This window comes from Podarcis raffonei, chromosome 1 (assembly GCF_027172205.1).
Source record: "Podarcis raffonei isolate rPodRaf1 chromosome 1, rPodRaf1.pri, whole genome shotgun sequence".
Classification (NCBI taxonomy): domain Eukaryota; kingdom Metazoa; phylum Chordata; class Lepidosauria; order Squamata; family Lacertidae; genus Podarcis; species Podarcis raffonei.
The window spans coordinates 82,820,579-82,836,066 of NC_070602.1; the positions used below are offsets into that span (position 1 = coordinate 82,820,579).

Below are 15,488 nucleotides of genomic sequence, written 5' to 3' on the forward strand. Positions count from 1 at the left end.
ATTAGCCTTTCTATCATTATGCCTTACTTTGGGGCTTTAGGAATGGCATCTTTCCTCTTCACAGGTAAGGTTCCTAGCTTGATATATTCTCAGAGTGCTTGGGATGTTTTATTTTTCACCAGCCAGATGATATCTATGAACACTTCATATTTCTGGAAGCCAAAAAAAACTATTTGGAATTTATTTTGGCTTTCTTTTCACAAAAGCTGGGGAGGTTGACTTCTTATGACACTGCATGAGATCTCTCTTGCAGATTGCCTGTGATTGTAATCCAGAAATGTAGATACTTTATTTGCTAAATGTGTTTTTATCTGACATTGCAGCTGGATTCAAACCACAAGGAAAAAATCAGATTGAAATTAAGAGACACATTACCCTTGAAGGGAGTGGGTTATCACTCAGTTACAATATTTTGGCATTCCATCTATATAGCCTCAATCCAAGAAACATTTTTAGGAGAAAATGGAGGGCAGTTTACCTGCTGTAGAGCAGTTTACTTCTTTGTTTCTTGTAGCAGTGTCAAAGATAACCTTCCTACAGGGAGTACAGTTCATTACAAGCAAACAGTGGTACCTCTGGTTAAGAACTTAATTTGTTCCGGAGGTCCGTTCTAAACCTGAAACTGTTCTTGACCTGAGGTACCACTTTAGCTAATGGGGCCTCCCGTTGCCACCGCATGATTTCTGATCTCATCGTGAAGCAAAGTTCTTAACCCGAGGTACTATTTCGGGGTTAGTGGAGTCTGTAACCTGAAGTGTCTGTAACCTGAAGCGTCTGTAATCCAAGGTACCACTGTACTTACATTCTTGCTTTGCTTTAAAATTCTGCTAGCCCAAATTTCTGAGAGAGCAAAATTTAATAGTGCAGTATTGAATTAGAATAATAATATTTTTAAAATGAGGAAAAGAAATCCTGAAATGATGGAGTAGTCTTAGCTTTTGGAGGACAAAAAATCTAGATGGAACTGTCCTGTGCTGAACTAATTAGAGCTTTAAGGATGATCTGAACACACAAACACACACACACTTTTAGGTACACAAAATGGTGCTGTTTTAGGTGGGAAAAGTGTTACAATGCTTGTTAGGGATGTGGCACATTAGCAGTAACAGTCCCTGTCTCTGGCAAAAGAGAACCTACAGAGACTTGACAGAGGCTGAGAGATGGAGCAGAGAATTACACAATCCTGACAATTTTATTTATTACTCTGAACTGCTTGTGAAAAAATGGCAGGATATGTGTGAGAGGGAGGGAGGGAGAGAGGGCAGTAGAGTGAAGTGGTCCTGTGCTACAGTTGTCCCACAAGGAAAGGGTTTTCTGCAGAAATGAAACATGGAACACATGCAAGGAGATGGAAGCACTTAAGCAGTCTTCCTCTGTCCACAGACAACATTTTGTCAGGAAATGCCCATAACTTACAAAGGCCACACTTTCCAGCAGAGAACTAAGCCACAAAGAAAGTTTTTGATGAAAAGGCTGAAATAAAATTTATTTTTTTTAAAAAAATGCCCCTGTTGGTGCACACTATTCAGAGATAAGTAAGAATACCTTTCATATGTTGGTTTTTCTTCTACTCTGCTCACTTTGGTGTTCAGCCCTGTGGAATGAATATGAACTCATCCACATAGGTTTTGCTGCAGGTACCCCTAACAGAGTAGCAATGTACACCTTAGTGAGCAGACATAAAAACCTTGGTTGCATAGAATCTCAGCTGTCACACATCAACCTGCGATAGATTAACCCACACAATCCCAATGTAGATAGGTACAATTCCTGCAGACCAGATAATATCAGGTGACTCAAGGAATTGCTCCCAAATGCCTAAGTTGTTGGATGTGAATTAATAATAATAATAATAATAATAATAATAATAATAATAATAATAAATTTTATTTATATCCCGCCCTCCCCAGCCGAAGCCGGGCTCAGGGCGGCTAACAACAATAAAACAGTACAAAAGTACAGCACAAACAACACTCTAAAATCATTCATTATAAAATTGATTCAAATCAAGCCACTGGCAACCATTGTGCCAGAGCTCCACGAAGATTGCCGAGGGAGGGAGTCAGGCTGTGCCCTGGCCAAAGGCCTGGTGGAACAGCTCTGTCTTGCAGGCCCTGCGGAAAGATGTCAAGTCCCGCAGGGCCCTAGTCTCTAGTGACAGAGCGTTCCACCAGATCGGAGCCACAGCCGAAAAAGCCCTGGCTCTAGTTGAGGCCAGCCTAACTTCTCTGTGGCCTGGGACCTTCAAGATGTTTTTATTTGAAGACCGTAAGTTTCTCTGTGGGGCATACCAGGAGAGGCGGTCCCGTAGGTACGAGGGTCCTAGGCCGTATAGGGCTTTAAAGGTTAAAACCAGCACCTTAAACCTGATCCTGTACTCCACAGGGAGCCAGTGCAGTTGATATAGCACCGGATGAATGTGATCTCGCAGCGAAGACCCCGTAAGGAGTCTCGCTGCAGCATTCTGCACCCGCTGGAGTTTCTGGGTCAGTCTCAAGGGCAGCCCCACGTAGAGCGAGTTACAATAATCCAGTCTGGAGGTGACCGTCGCATGGATCACAGTGGCTAGGTCAGGGCGAGAGAGGTAAGGAGCCAACTGCTTAGCTTGGCGGAGATGAAAAAATGCTGCCTGTACTCCCGAACAGTAAATTAAATTCTAAAACTTGATTTAGTTTGTATTAACTCTTTCTTTGTGGATGGGAGTGCTTCAGTTTAGATCTTAAGGCCATACACACAGTTCAGTGACCTAACATTCCTTCCTGGTGTTTAAGAGAAGGTGGAGTGTGAATAGATGTACGTTTAAACTCTGTCAATTGGTCACAGGGTGCAATATTTTTAAGCATTATGGGTAAAATGTTATGGGTAAAATCCAGTTTTATAAAATGAAGGGAATTTTGCCACTAATTCCAATTCAATGTGGAAATAACATCACCTGTATTTCAATAATGGAAGCAATTGAATTCCAATTGTCATTAGCCCTGACCATAGGATTTGCTGGCTGGGGCTGATGGGAATGGAGACCAACAACACCTGGAGGGCCAGGTGTTGTGTATTTGTTTGTTGTGTATTTGTTGTGTATTTGTTTGTTTGTTTGTGTATTTGTTGTGTTTATTGTATTGTAATGTTTATGTTTTTGTGGTTATAAAAATTCTTTAATAAAAAATATTTTAAAAAACAACACCTGGAGGGCCAAAGGTTCTACAACCAATGCCTGTGTCTGTGGCGTTTGTTCATTCCCCTCAAACGTACAGTTGACTTGAATGAATGAATTTTAATGTAGTCTGGTAGCCATCCAGCTTCAAAAACCATATTCTTTTTAATTCTCTTACAGAGGAATATAGAATGAAGCATAATGAAAGCACTGTTACAGAGTTCATCCTTGTAGGATTCATGGACCACCCTGACCTCCAAGTCCCCCTCTTCATCTTGTTCCTGGTTATCTATGTAGCCACGCTGGTAGGCAACCTTGGGATAATCATAGTAACCAGTGTGGATGCTCGGCTCCACACCCCAATGTACTTTTTCCTGAGAAACCTCTCCATTATCGATATTGGTTATTCAACTGCCATTGCCCCCAAGTTGCTGACAACCTTTGTGGCAGAGAAGACAGCCATTTCCTTCAAGGGATGCACAGTGCAATTCTTCTTCCTTGCTGTCTTCATAACCACAGAAGTTTGCCTTCTTGCAGTGATGGCGTACGATCGCTTCACAGCCATCTGCAACCCACTGCTCTATTTTGCTATTATGTCAAGGAAGCATTGTACCATATTGGTGGTGCTTGCATATGCTTGTGGACTTACAAGTTCAATTCTCCAGACTTCTTTTATTTTTACTTTGTCCTTCTGCAGTTCAAATATCATTAATCATTTTTTCTGTGATGTTCCCCCAATACTCAAGTTGTCCTGTTCAGACACCCATGTCACTCACACTGTGCATTTCGTTTTATCCACTATAATTGCGCTGACAACTTTTCTCATTGTCTTGGTCTCTTACATTGCTATTCTTTTTGCCATCCTGAGGATCAGCTCTGCCCAGGGCAGATACAAAGCCTTCTCCACTTGTGCTTCCCACTTGATCACAGTCATTATCTTCTATGGGACCATCTTCTTCATGTATATACGGCCTGGCTCCAGTTTCCCAAAGGATCAGGACAAAATAGTTTCTGTGTTCTATACTCTTGGGATCTCCTTGCTCAACCCTCTCATCTACAGCCTAAGGAACAAAGATGTGAAAGATGCTTTTGGTAGGACGGCAGAGAAGGTGATATTTTTCAAGTAAAAATAGTAAAAGCATGACCTTTCCTTAAAGCTAAAGAAAGATATGAAAAGGCTTTGTTTTTCAACTCCCAGTCCCCATCATATGTTAGAGGGCAGATAATGATATCTAACACGATGACCACCTCATCATGCTACCATGTAGAAGGAAGCTATAGTGTCTTCTGCAATGATAAATAGGAAAGAGGATTCTCTTAGTTAAGCCACTGAAATAAATAAGATTGGATCTGAATATCTTTCCTGAATAAATAGGTGGAATCACAATGGAAGTATAAGACCATTTGGCAAACACCCTGTTTAAACAGATGGGGCGAGTGTGGGGATTCACTCTCCAGTTCTGCCCCATCCAATATTTTTCCACTCCCAGTTCCCATCATATGTTAGAGGGCAAATTTGTGCAAAGAGGAATGTGCTCCATGTGTGCTTAGGCTCCTCGCATAATTTAGAAACTTCATGGTCATGGTTCTAAATAACTCAGCAGCATCTGGAAAGCCACAAGTTCCCATGGAATGGTCCTGGCACAAGCATGATTGAGATGCACACATAAGACAATGTATTATATGGTAATAATGTAGGTGTCAAAACCATTTGTGTCACAGTATTTCAATTAAAGTTCCAACATAGATCTGTTTAAAGTATTATGATTTTGTGGATTTTAATTGTCCATCTCCAAGGGCCCAGTTCAGATGCTGATCTTGTACATGCAAAGTTACAGGGTTTTGCCCAAATGTAAATCTGTTTAACTTGCTTTCATTGAACTGCATTTTCCATTTTTATGTCCAGTTTTGAAGAAGTCTTTTAGAACACTGCACAATCCCTTCTTGGAATACTAGTAGAACACTTGGCTACCCTGGTGAGAACCCTAAGGTACCTCTCATTTCTAGCTTGCTTGAGAGGCTATATAAAATGAGCTGTCCTTGAAGCCTTTAATCCACTGAATCCATCAGAAAGGGGTAGAGTAGCCATGTGGTTTCCTTGGCATGCTGCTACCTGAGTAATCAGTGATTGGCACAGATAAGCAAAATCCTGGCTTCAGTGTGTGAAAAATGAGGGTGGTATTGCCCAACAAGGAGAGAGAAGGATGTATTCTGTTCATGCCCAAGAAAAAATGTTTTTGGGACATCTGTGCTAAAAGAAATATAAAATATGATATGATGATATGATATGATATGATATGATATGATATGATATGATATGATGTGATGTGATGTGATGTGATGTGATGTGATGTGATATGATATCCAGTAGAGGTGCTTTTTGGTTACATAAAATGGTTTGTCCTGTTAGTTTATAGAAAAAATGTAACCCTTAGAGGAAAATCAACACCTCATAATGGATAATTGGATCACGAATACTTGGGAGAACATTCAAATAATAAAATTGGTGAACATGATAAGAGTAAAGGGAGGTACACAGGTAGACAATCATTTTGTTGAGACATGGTGCTTGCTCCTTTTATTGTATGTTTGTGGAAAATTACACAGATAAATGTTGAAACACAAATATTGTTGGGTATTTTATAAAAATGTTACGTTCTCCTATCTACAGGCTGTTTTTATTGTATTTCTTACCTATTTTTAAAATAAGTTGAATCTGTTGTAATTAATTTTAAATGTAATCATTTTTGAGAATAAAAATCTGAAAACAAGAGAAGGATAAAATAACACTTTTTTAAGAATGGTCTCCAGCGTTAGTCCAGCCCACTAAAACTAATGAACATGGCAAACTTAGGTCCTTTAAGTTCAATAAGTCTACATAGAATAAAACTAAGTTTGATACAACCAAAACCAGGAAGTTCTACCTGCACTAAAAACTTGGTGAAATAAAAAGGCATTAGCTCTTCGCCTGAAGTTAAAAGAGATGGGGCCAAATGAAGCAACTAGAAAGAGGGTATTCTACAAATTGGGTGCCGCAGTAGAAAAATGGCCAGTCTTGCATCTGAACCAATCATCTTTTTGAACATAGTGGAACACATAGTAAAGCCTCTTGAAATTGAGCACAATCAGGGAACAGGATTGTGTGGAAGAAGGCTGCCCTTCAAATATGCTTCTTTGAAACCCTTTAGCACTTTACAGTTAGGAAAGGACAAAATAAGCAACATCTATTCTGTCATCTGGTTTGGAATTATCTTTTCAAAGTAAACAAAGTAGCTAATGGCCCATGAAGATGTCACACTTGGGGAGGGAGGGGAATTTGACGCCACCTTCATACCATATGTTTTAAACACTATGATACTACTTTAAACAGTCATGGCATTTTCCAAAGAATTTGGGGAGCTATAATTTATTAAGGGTGCTGAGAGTTCTTAGGAGACCCCCATTCCTTCTCCAGAGCTACAGTTCCCAGAGTAGTTTGACAACCAATCCTTCTTCATGGGGAACTCTGGGAATTGTAGCTATGTCAGAGGAATAGGGGTCTCCTAAAAGCTCTTAGCACGCTATAATAATATATTATAGCTCCCAGATTAATTTGGAGAAAGTATCTTGCTTCTGCACTATACAGCTTTCAGTGAATGCTGAAGATGCACCTTTTTGCCCTGGTCTTTGACAGCTGAAATATCCATTTTCAGAACCCACCACATTCCTGCGATTCTACCTTTCTTTTAAATAGTGCTTGATACTAAGTGTCAAAGGATAGCCAGCAATAAACTCTTCACTCTTTATTAGCAAAAACCCGTTCCACACAGGAGTGTCTGGCCTACTGGGCACAGCAACTCATCTCTGGTAGGACTTGCCCCCATGAAGCAGTTGCACAGACTGAAGTTCCTTGCCTCCTGACAGGTGCTTAAGTCCCCTCCACTCCAGGGTTTTTCCAAGTAATAGGAAATAAGGTGCACACATCACCAATCTCCCCTCTGCCCTTTTCATGCTTCTCCTGGATCTGGCAAATCTCAGCTGGGCCAGCCAGAATAAAAAGCTGGGAAGGAGACCTGAGCGAAGACTGCCTCATTCAGGTCTGCTCCCCAAGCCACACCCCCTAGGCTGCCACGCATCAGCTCATTCAAATCTAAGGATTTGGCGGGAACCCGTGAGCCTCTGCACCAGCCGAGAGGGACAACTGCATCAGGCCACCACCGCTGCCTGCCATGGAAGCGTGGTAAGCGGCCATTCTGGCACATCTCAAACCCCTGGGAGTGATCTTCTTGCTACTAGCTAATTCATTATTTCTTGCATCAGTTGTGTTTGAAATCTCTAAAGATGGGTTTGGGGGATATTTTTCCAGAAACCTCAGCTATTGGGGATTAATAATAAATCTCTTCGGGCATCATTACAATCTTTCCCCCAATAATTTCGTCTATAATTTGTCAACAGGAAGCAAATGGCACTGGGAATATTTGGATAGAACATCTAAATGATGCATTATTCTCGCTATAGAAATAATGGTCCCAATCCAACTAAAGCTAATTTTAATGAAGTCCCATTGAAAGCAATGGAACAAGTTCTTTCCATAGATTGAATTAATCTGCATTGTTTACTCAGGATTGCAGATTTGGGTTAGGATTCAACTAACAAATCCTTTCAGGACTTCCGGGTTAGCGCCACCGGCAATGGCGGGCTTCCTCTGATCTGGAGGAACCCGCTCCGTGAAAATCAGGGTCTGGACCGCCACGGCGAGGCGGAGACCCATCAAAAACCACAGGCGGGAGAAGCCTGTGGACCTGGGATTCGGCTGGCACCTTTAGCGCCTCCCCTACTTGCGGGGAAACCCGACTACGGGGATCCAGAGCGACGTGGGGTGAGCGGCGCAGTGCTTCGAATCGATTGCTCTTTTCACGGAGTGAAGCCGCATTGCTGTTGTCGGAGAGCGCTGACTTTTTTCCTGTGGACAATTGGACTCTAAACAAGTACCCGTGAGTAGAACGGAAAATTGGATTATTAAACTTTGTAATTTGGCACCGGAGCGGGAAGGTCTAAACAGGAAGTCCGCCTTCCGCTTTTGTAAACAGCTTGAAGCAAAGACATCGCAAGCTAAAGTCTGGAAAGTCATCTGTAAAGGACTAAATTTCCATAGGTTAAAACTACAAACCCCGCTTGGAAGCAGGAGAAGAGGGGGGAAATCTTAAATTGTTCAAGCCTGCAGGAGAGGGAGTAAAGAAAGATAAATTTCTATCGTCTTGAACCTGGGAACGGGGTGTCAAAGATAGACGTTTGGGGAAAGTTCATTGACTGTGAATAATAACGCATGTTGACAGATAGTTAAATAAGAGAAACATATTGATTCCAATGTTTCCTTTTGCACTAAAAAGGAACAAAGATTTGAAAAACGAAAGCAATTTTGTTGCTGGATCTGCTTGTAAAAGGATGGATACAAATAGAAATTGTTTCCTCTAGAGGGAGCTTTTGAACTGTTGTTGGAGTGGACCTGGGGAACTCTACAGCTGTAGAGATTAGAGAGCGTGAGAAACAGGCTCTGACCTTGGATAAGAATGTTGACACAGGAAACCTTAGTGTCTGCTTTGTGCAGGACAAGTGCTTTGTTGGAGCAGCTTCATGCGAAGATGGATTTGATGACTACTGCAATTGATAATTTCGGTCAAACAGTGACCACTGATATAGAACCTGCTCAACAACTGACCCAGGAATCTGCCCTGACAGGGCAAGTTGCGGAGAAGACAAAGGAGGAGGTTGTTGTTGAACCTCAAGTAATACAAGTTGAGAGAGATGCGGCCCTGCAGGAGCATAAGTTGTCGTTTCTGAGGACTGAATCTGGAGTGAGGCAGACTTGGAGAGACGGAGTCCTGTCGGGACTGGAGATGGCAAGTTGGTCAGATCCTCCTATGCAGGGATGCTCTGACCTTTGGGATTTGGTTTTGGGCCAGGAGGAGATTGGAGTGGTCGAGGTACTCAACTTTGGAGGGGCATTGAAGTATGTTTTGGAATATTTTTTGGATTTTAGTGCTAACCATGGAGAACGGGCTGACCGCCCGAGAAGGGATAAAGACACTCTTAGGTTGTTCCCCTGAGATCTACTCCTCAGAGACAAAGGAAGGAAATTAAGAACAAGACCAGCAGAATACAAAGTAAAGTGCAAGTACAATTATGAAGAAGATCTGCAGAAGGGACATGGAAAAGAGTTAAGAGCCTCGGACATAAGATCACCAGGTTGATGGACTAGATGGAACAGATAGAAAGGACTGACAGAACCCGAGACCAGGAAGAAGAGACGGTGGATGAAGATTGGCAGAAAGTTTAAAAATTCATTTAGAGAAATATTGCAAAATTAACGACTGTTAGGAAAATCTTGGAATGAAACTATTAGGCTTTAGTAGAAATGTTATAAGGAGTTATGTATAAATAAGTTTTTAAGTTTTAGGGTTTTTTATGGTGAGATAAGGCTAAAATAAATTAAGACAACTAAAGGACAGAATACAGCAAAAGATGGAAAGGATTTGCTGAGATAATTAATAATTAGAATACAAAAAAGGGAAGTGTGAGGAGGTCGAGGAAATAAGTTAATGAAGATAAGGGTATGGGAATATTGGATTTGTTTTTAAATTTATTTTTTTGTTCTTGTTTTTGATTTTGGTGTATGGTATGTTTGGTACTTTTTATTTTCTTTGTATTGATTTGTATTGTTTAATCTCTTTTTTCTTTGCCTTTCTTTCTTTTCTATTTTCTGTAACTTTAAATTCCCAATAAATATCATTTAAAAAACAACAACAAATCCTTTCAGAAGAAGCCCTGCACAAGGGGTCAGCTTGCATAATGGGGCTTCCCCCACCCCCACCACCACAAAAAAAGAAAACACACCTGGGAGGACTCCCAGAATAGCATGCAGGTGGTGAAGGCAGATTGTTCCATTTGGTAATCTCATATGCTTGTGCAGAAGGAGCATATGTAGTAGAACCAATCAGATAAGAGGGCCAAAGAGACAAATGGAGGAATGTGTTGATTTCCGATTCCCTCAGATTCTCAGTTTTCAATCTTAATTTGGTTCTCCATAGTTCTGTAGGAAGTAGCAATTATTGTTGCTGTTTTAAAAGAAGTCCTCATTGAACTGCATCAGTATTTTAGTGCAATTTCTTCCTAATAAACACATTAATTTTGACTAAAATACACATATTTGTAAGCAGATGTACCCACAAGAATGCATTTTTGTATGCTGTAAACCTAATGTGAATTTTATGCACACTTTCACTTAATATATGCATTTTTGTGCACAATATTTGATTGGAAAACTGCATCACAAAACTCAGAGAAGTGTGATAGTTGTGTTTCTCCTCTAGACATATTGGTGCAAGAAGTGTGACTTAGGTCGTTTCTCATTAAAATGCAAACAAAATCAGTTTTCTCCCTCATATCTTAACACATATCATGACATGCATCATGATGACAGACTATGCACAACATGTTCTCATTGTGCACTTTTCAATGCGCATTCACAGAATCAAACATGCTTATGAGACATCCATAGGAGCCAACTTCTAGGGGCTGAGGTCCCTTTGTCCTCTCCCCCAATAAAATATTTAACCATTGCCATTCAAATGGTGAGTGTGTACCTCATCTTGTGATGCAGGGCAGGGTTTGCTGGGCTCCCCAATATTTTATTCAAGTTGCCATCCCTATTGTGAGACTTCAGAATAATCATTCTCTCCTCTTTCTTTGTTTTCATAAATTAATCTAATTCATCCCACCATCACAAATAGTTGCTCTGTAGCTGGTATTTATATTTATTGTTCTATCCACATGCTGTGTCATGTAATTTCCTGTTTCTCAATCCAGCACAAGTTGTAGGGCAGGGGTAGCCAATATCATGCCAACCAGACATTGCTGGACTACAGGGGATGAGGGTGGCGCTTTGGTCTAAAGCCTCTTGGGCTTGCAGATCAGAAGGTTGGCAGTTTGAATCCCCGCGACGGGGTGAGCTCCCATTGCTCTGTCCCAGCTCCTGCCAACCTAGCAGTTAGGAAGCACACCAGTGCAAGTAGATAAATAAGTACTGCTGCGAAAGGAAAGGAAATGGCATTTCTGTGCACTCTGGTTTCCATCACGGTGTTCCGTTGTGACAGAAGCAGTTTAGTTGTGCTGGCCACACAAGCCAGAAAGCTGTCTGTGGACAGACACCATCTCCCTCGGCCTGAAAGCAAGATGAGCGCCGCAAGCCCATAGTCACCTTTGACTGGACTTAACTATCCAGGGGTCCTTTACCTTTTAGCTGCTGGACTACAGCTCCCATTAGTCCCATCAGCATGACCAATGATAAAGCATGATGGGAGTTACAGCCAACAACATCTGGAGGGTACCACATTGGCTATTCCTGATGTAGGGCATGATGCATACAAACATCATTAGGACAGAGCTGACCCTGGAGGGAAGAAAGATGCATTTAAGGGGGTACATCATCACCCTTGTTGGTACAGGGCAGTTGAAGTTAATCCTAAAAGAGGAGGGGGACTCTTCATTTGCTGTCACTGAATATAAATATGATCTAAATGAGTTTTTTCTGTTTGTTGCTTTATGATTATTGCCTTGAGACCTTTCAGGGACTCTGTTTCAATGTACTTATGAAAGGAATGTTTTGCAACTCATGTTCACCTAATCCAAATCTCTTTGGGACCAAATAATGGCATCTACCTCCCTCCCTCTTTGAGGCTTCCTCCTTCTTGCTTTAAGAGATATAAATGCACCACAGTCTTCTCGTTCTGCCAGCCTTCCTATTTGAAGATTAGGATCACCATGCTATCAAAACAACCTGTGTTTGTCATCATAAGGCTTCTTGTTCTATGTCTGCTTTAGAATGCAAGAGAATGCAAAGGAAATCTTAGTCATGTGGGAAATGCTGCAGGCAATGTTGAGGAATCTCTAGGTAAGTCAAATGTGCTATTATATGTTTTAAGGTAATGGCAGCCTGTAAATATTAATCAACATCTACCGTATATGGCTCTTTTGACATCTGTAGCATAGGGAAAGGTCTCCTAACTGGGGATAGTCCTGTTCCCTGTGGCCTCTGCAAATACTTACATTTATATGGATTGTCTGCTTGAAAGAGTGAATCTAACTCCAGAACAATTGCCTTTTCCTGTATTGTCTTTGCACACATTAGAGAAAAAATTGCTATGGAGAAAAGGAATGAAAGAATGAATCGATTTATTTCGGTCACTGACCAGAGTGGTATGGGGAAAACGGTGAAATGAGAAAAAATTAAGCAGCTCTATGTCACCCCCTCCATTTAAGCATGTGGCCCTTTGAAACTATTGCTGGCTGGAAAAAAATGTGAAGGGCTATATGCTATTCTGTGTTCCTTGTTATTCCTCCACTTAAATGTGTGGCCTCCAAAAACAGCCTTTGATTAAATAAGAGATGGAGGGGGAAGAGAATATCACGTTACATGTGTAACACCTAGAGAAAAGGTTAAGCAGCTCTATGTCACCCTAGGCATGTGGCCTCATGAAACTACTGCAGTTTGAAAAAATGTAAATGATGATATGCTATTCTGTGTCATGTCAAGAATGGAAATAATTCTCTTTCATCATTGTTCTCATATTCTTGTTTACAGGTGAGAGCACACCTTACATAAATGGCAGAGGGAAACTTCACCACAATTACTGAATTTGTATTGCTGGGATTCACAGATAATCAGAATACGATGTTTGTTCTCTTCACTGTGTTCTTACTGATTTACTTGTTGATCCTGGTGGGGAACATTGGCATGGTAACATTAATCAGGGTTGACTCCAGGCTCCACACTCCCATGTATTTTTTCCTCAGCAGCCTGTCACTTTTGGATATTGGTTATTCCACTGTCATTGCTCCCAGGACACTGATGACCTTTGTGGCAGAAAGCAAAACTATTTCCTTCACTGGCTGTGCCCTGCAGTTTTTCTTCTTCTGCATTGCTGTATCCTGTGAGTGCTGCCTGCTGGGTGTGATGGCATACGATCGCTTCATTGCAATCTGCAACCCACTGTTGTATACTGCTCTCATGTCCAAAAAGCTCTGTTATTTGCTTGTGGCTGGTTCCTATCTAACAGGTTGTGTGAATGCAATTGTCCAGACATCATTTATATTTAATCTGTCCTTCTGTAGATCCAACATCATCAACCATTTCTTCTGTGATGTGCCCCCTATCCTAAAGCTCTCCTGCTCAGATACAGGCGTCACTGATATAATTCATTTCACCTTCTCGACAGCAATTGTACCAGTAACTCTCCTGACCATTCTTGTCTCTTACACATACATTCTTGTTGCTATCCTTCGGATCAACTCAGCCGAGGGCAGACGAAAAGCCTTCTCCACCTGTGCCTCCCACCTGACGGCTGTCACCGTATTCTATGGGACAGCCATTTTCATGTATTTAAGGCCCAGTTCAAAATATTCAGTGGAGGAAGACAAAATCATCTCTGTCTTTTACACCCTTGCGATACCTATGTTGAATCCACTCATCTACAGTCTGAGAAATAAGGAGGTAAAAGAAGCTTTCAAAAGGCTGGTTGGAGGAAAGGTTGTTTCTCAGAGACAGTAACTATCATTGTCCTATGTCTGGCCAGGTCCTAGAGTCCACACATCTCCTTCCCAAAACCCGGTAAGTGATTGCTCAGCTTTGTGAAGGAAGTGGGAGGGCTCTACAACTCCGCCATAGCCCTTGCATCATCTTTCCAAGGCCAGGTAAACCTGTGATCATAGCATGCTCAGGTGGTGGTGGTGAATAAATAAATGTAGAGTGGATTTCCTCTGCTCTCCTTGCATAAGTAAAAGAAGTGTAAGATGTGAGTTACCTTTCGCTATATGCAAATAAGATGTAAGTTTTACTGACCAGTGGTTATTAAATTTACTGAAACACAGAGGATTCAGATATCTGTCTTCTATCAGAGAGGGAATGAGACACTACATTAATGTGCAACACAGAGTTTACTTTTTAACACGTAAGTGATGGAAATACTTGGCACATCTATGGAAGAGATGAATATCTCTCTTCTATCACTCGGGTGTACAACGCGTCAATCCTGAGACCCCAGTCGATCCTGGGCTTGTTTCTGTACTACTCCTTCTCTCTCCAGCCTCCAGCCTCCAGCCTCCGAAGCCGGCTTACCATCCTTCCTGCTGCGCTCTTGGGGAATAGAGCGCAGGTATTGAGGAGGGGGATGTTGCCTTCACGGAGGGAGGGAGGGAGACGGGGAGGGAGAGGGAGAGGGAGAGGGAGAGGGAGAGAGAGAGAGAGAGAGAGAGAGAGAGAGAGAGAGAGAGAGAGAGAGAGAGAGAGAGAGAAGCAGTGGAGCTCCCCCCCCCCCGAAAACCTCGGGTGGATACACAGAGCTTTGCGAAAGAGGCTCTTCCTGAGCGAGGACAAATCGAGGGCTGGCAATGGGCAGGCGGCAGCGGTGGACGGTGGAACAACGTCAAGATGTTGCCCGATGTCAGTTTTCCCTTTGGAGACTTGCTGATTTTGGAGGGTCTCCTCACTGAGGGAGAGACTGGAGGGTTCAGCACCCCTGCCCCGTCCCACGAAAGAGGCAATTGATGGAGCAAAACAGTTTAATGTTGGAACTTTCCGTCCCCTGCCAGCGAGTTGCAAAGCGGGCAACAGATCAGGGCGCATTATAAGCAAGCGACGAACTAGTGAGATGGAAAGGATTCCAAAGTAACATCACAGGAGGCAAACACGTCTCCCTAAGCAGCGGAGGGTTTGCTAGTAGGACATTGGCATGGCCACTTCTCTTTGGTTCAGATCCTTCTGCCCCCGGAAGACAGCTGTGCACACTCATTCTCCACTTTTGTCATCGGAAGCCCCTTTCTCCCGGTCTGGGAAACCTTGACGCGGCTGGAAGGTGCTGTCAGAGGACCTCCCCAGAGCCAGTCACCTGCGCTTGGTCCCAGCAACATTGCGCTTGGCAGCAATGTGTCTCCACTGCCCCTTGTCGCTATTGGCCAGGAAAAGTGATGGTGGCGGCGGCAGCGGGGTGGGACCAAGCAACCATCCTGCTGGCATGTTGTGTGTGTTGCTGCTGTGGTGGGGGCTTGAGGGGGGAGAGAGAGAGAGCTGCTTTAAACTCCCCCTTCCCGCGTCCAGTTAGCCACCTCCTTCCACATAAGCACCCCCCAGCACGCTCTCCTCGTCCCTCCAATTTGAGTGTTAATTGGCCCTGTATTTGGCTGGTTTGGATGGTGCCGCTGCTCCCCTGAGCAGACAACACAGACGCCACTGGCCTACTTCAGAGCTTCTTTCTCTAGTCCAGCTAACACCCGGAGGAGAAGCAGCGCCCGGTGAGAGCTCCGC

General features: G+C 42.6%; 2 protein-coding genes across 2 annotated transcripts; both read left to right on the forward strand.

The window, feature by feature from the left end:
- Window positions 1–3,342: 3,342 nt before the first annotated feature.
- Window positions 3,343–4,278, forward strand: LOC128402733 (olfactory receptor 1020-like). Its single transcript, XM_053367084.1, has one exon. It carries the CDS (start codon window positions 3,343–3,345, stop codon window positions 4,276–4,278), a length of 936 nt encoding a protein of 311 aa, XP_053223059.1.
- An 8,510-nt stretch (window positions 4,279–12,788) lies between these two features.
- LOC128419007 (olfactory receptor 1019-like) lies at window positions 12,789–13,736 on the forward strand. Its single transcript, XM_053399247.1, has one exon. It carries the CDS (start codon window positions 12,792–12,794, stop codon window positions 13,734–13,736), a length of 945 nt encoding a protein of 314 aa, XP_053255222.1. The 5' UTR covers window positions 12,789–12,791.
- Window positions 13,737–15,488: the final 1,752 nt, after the last annotated feature.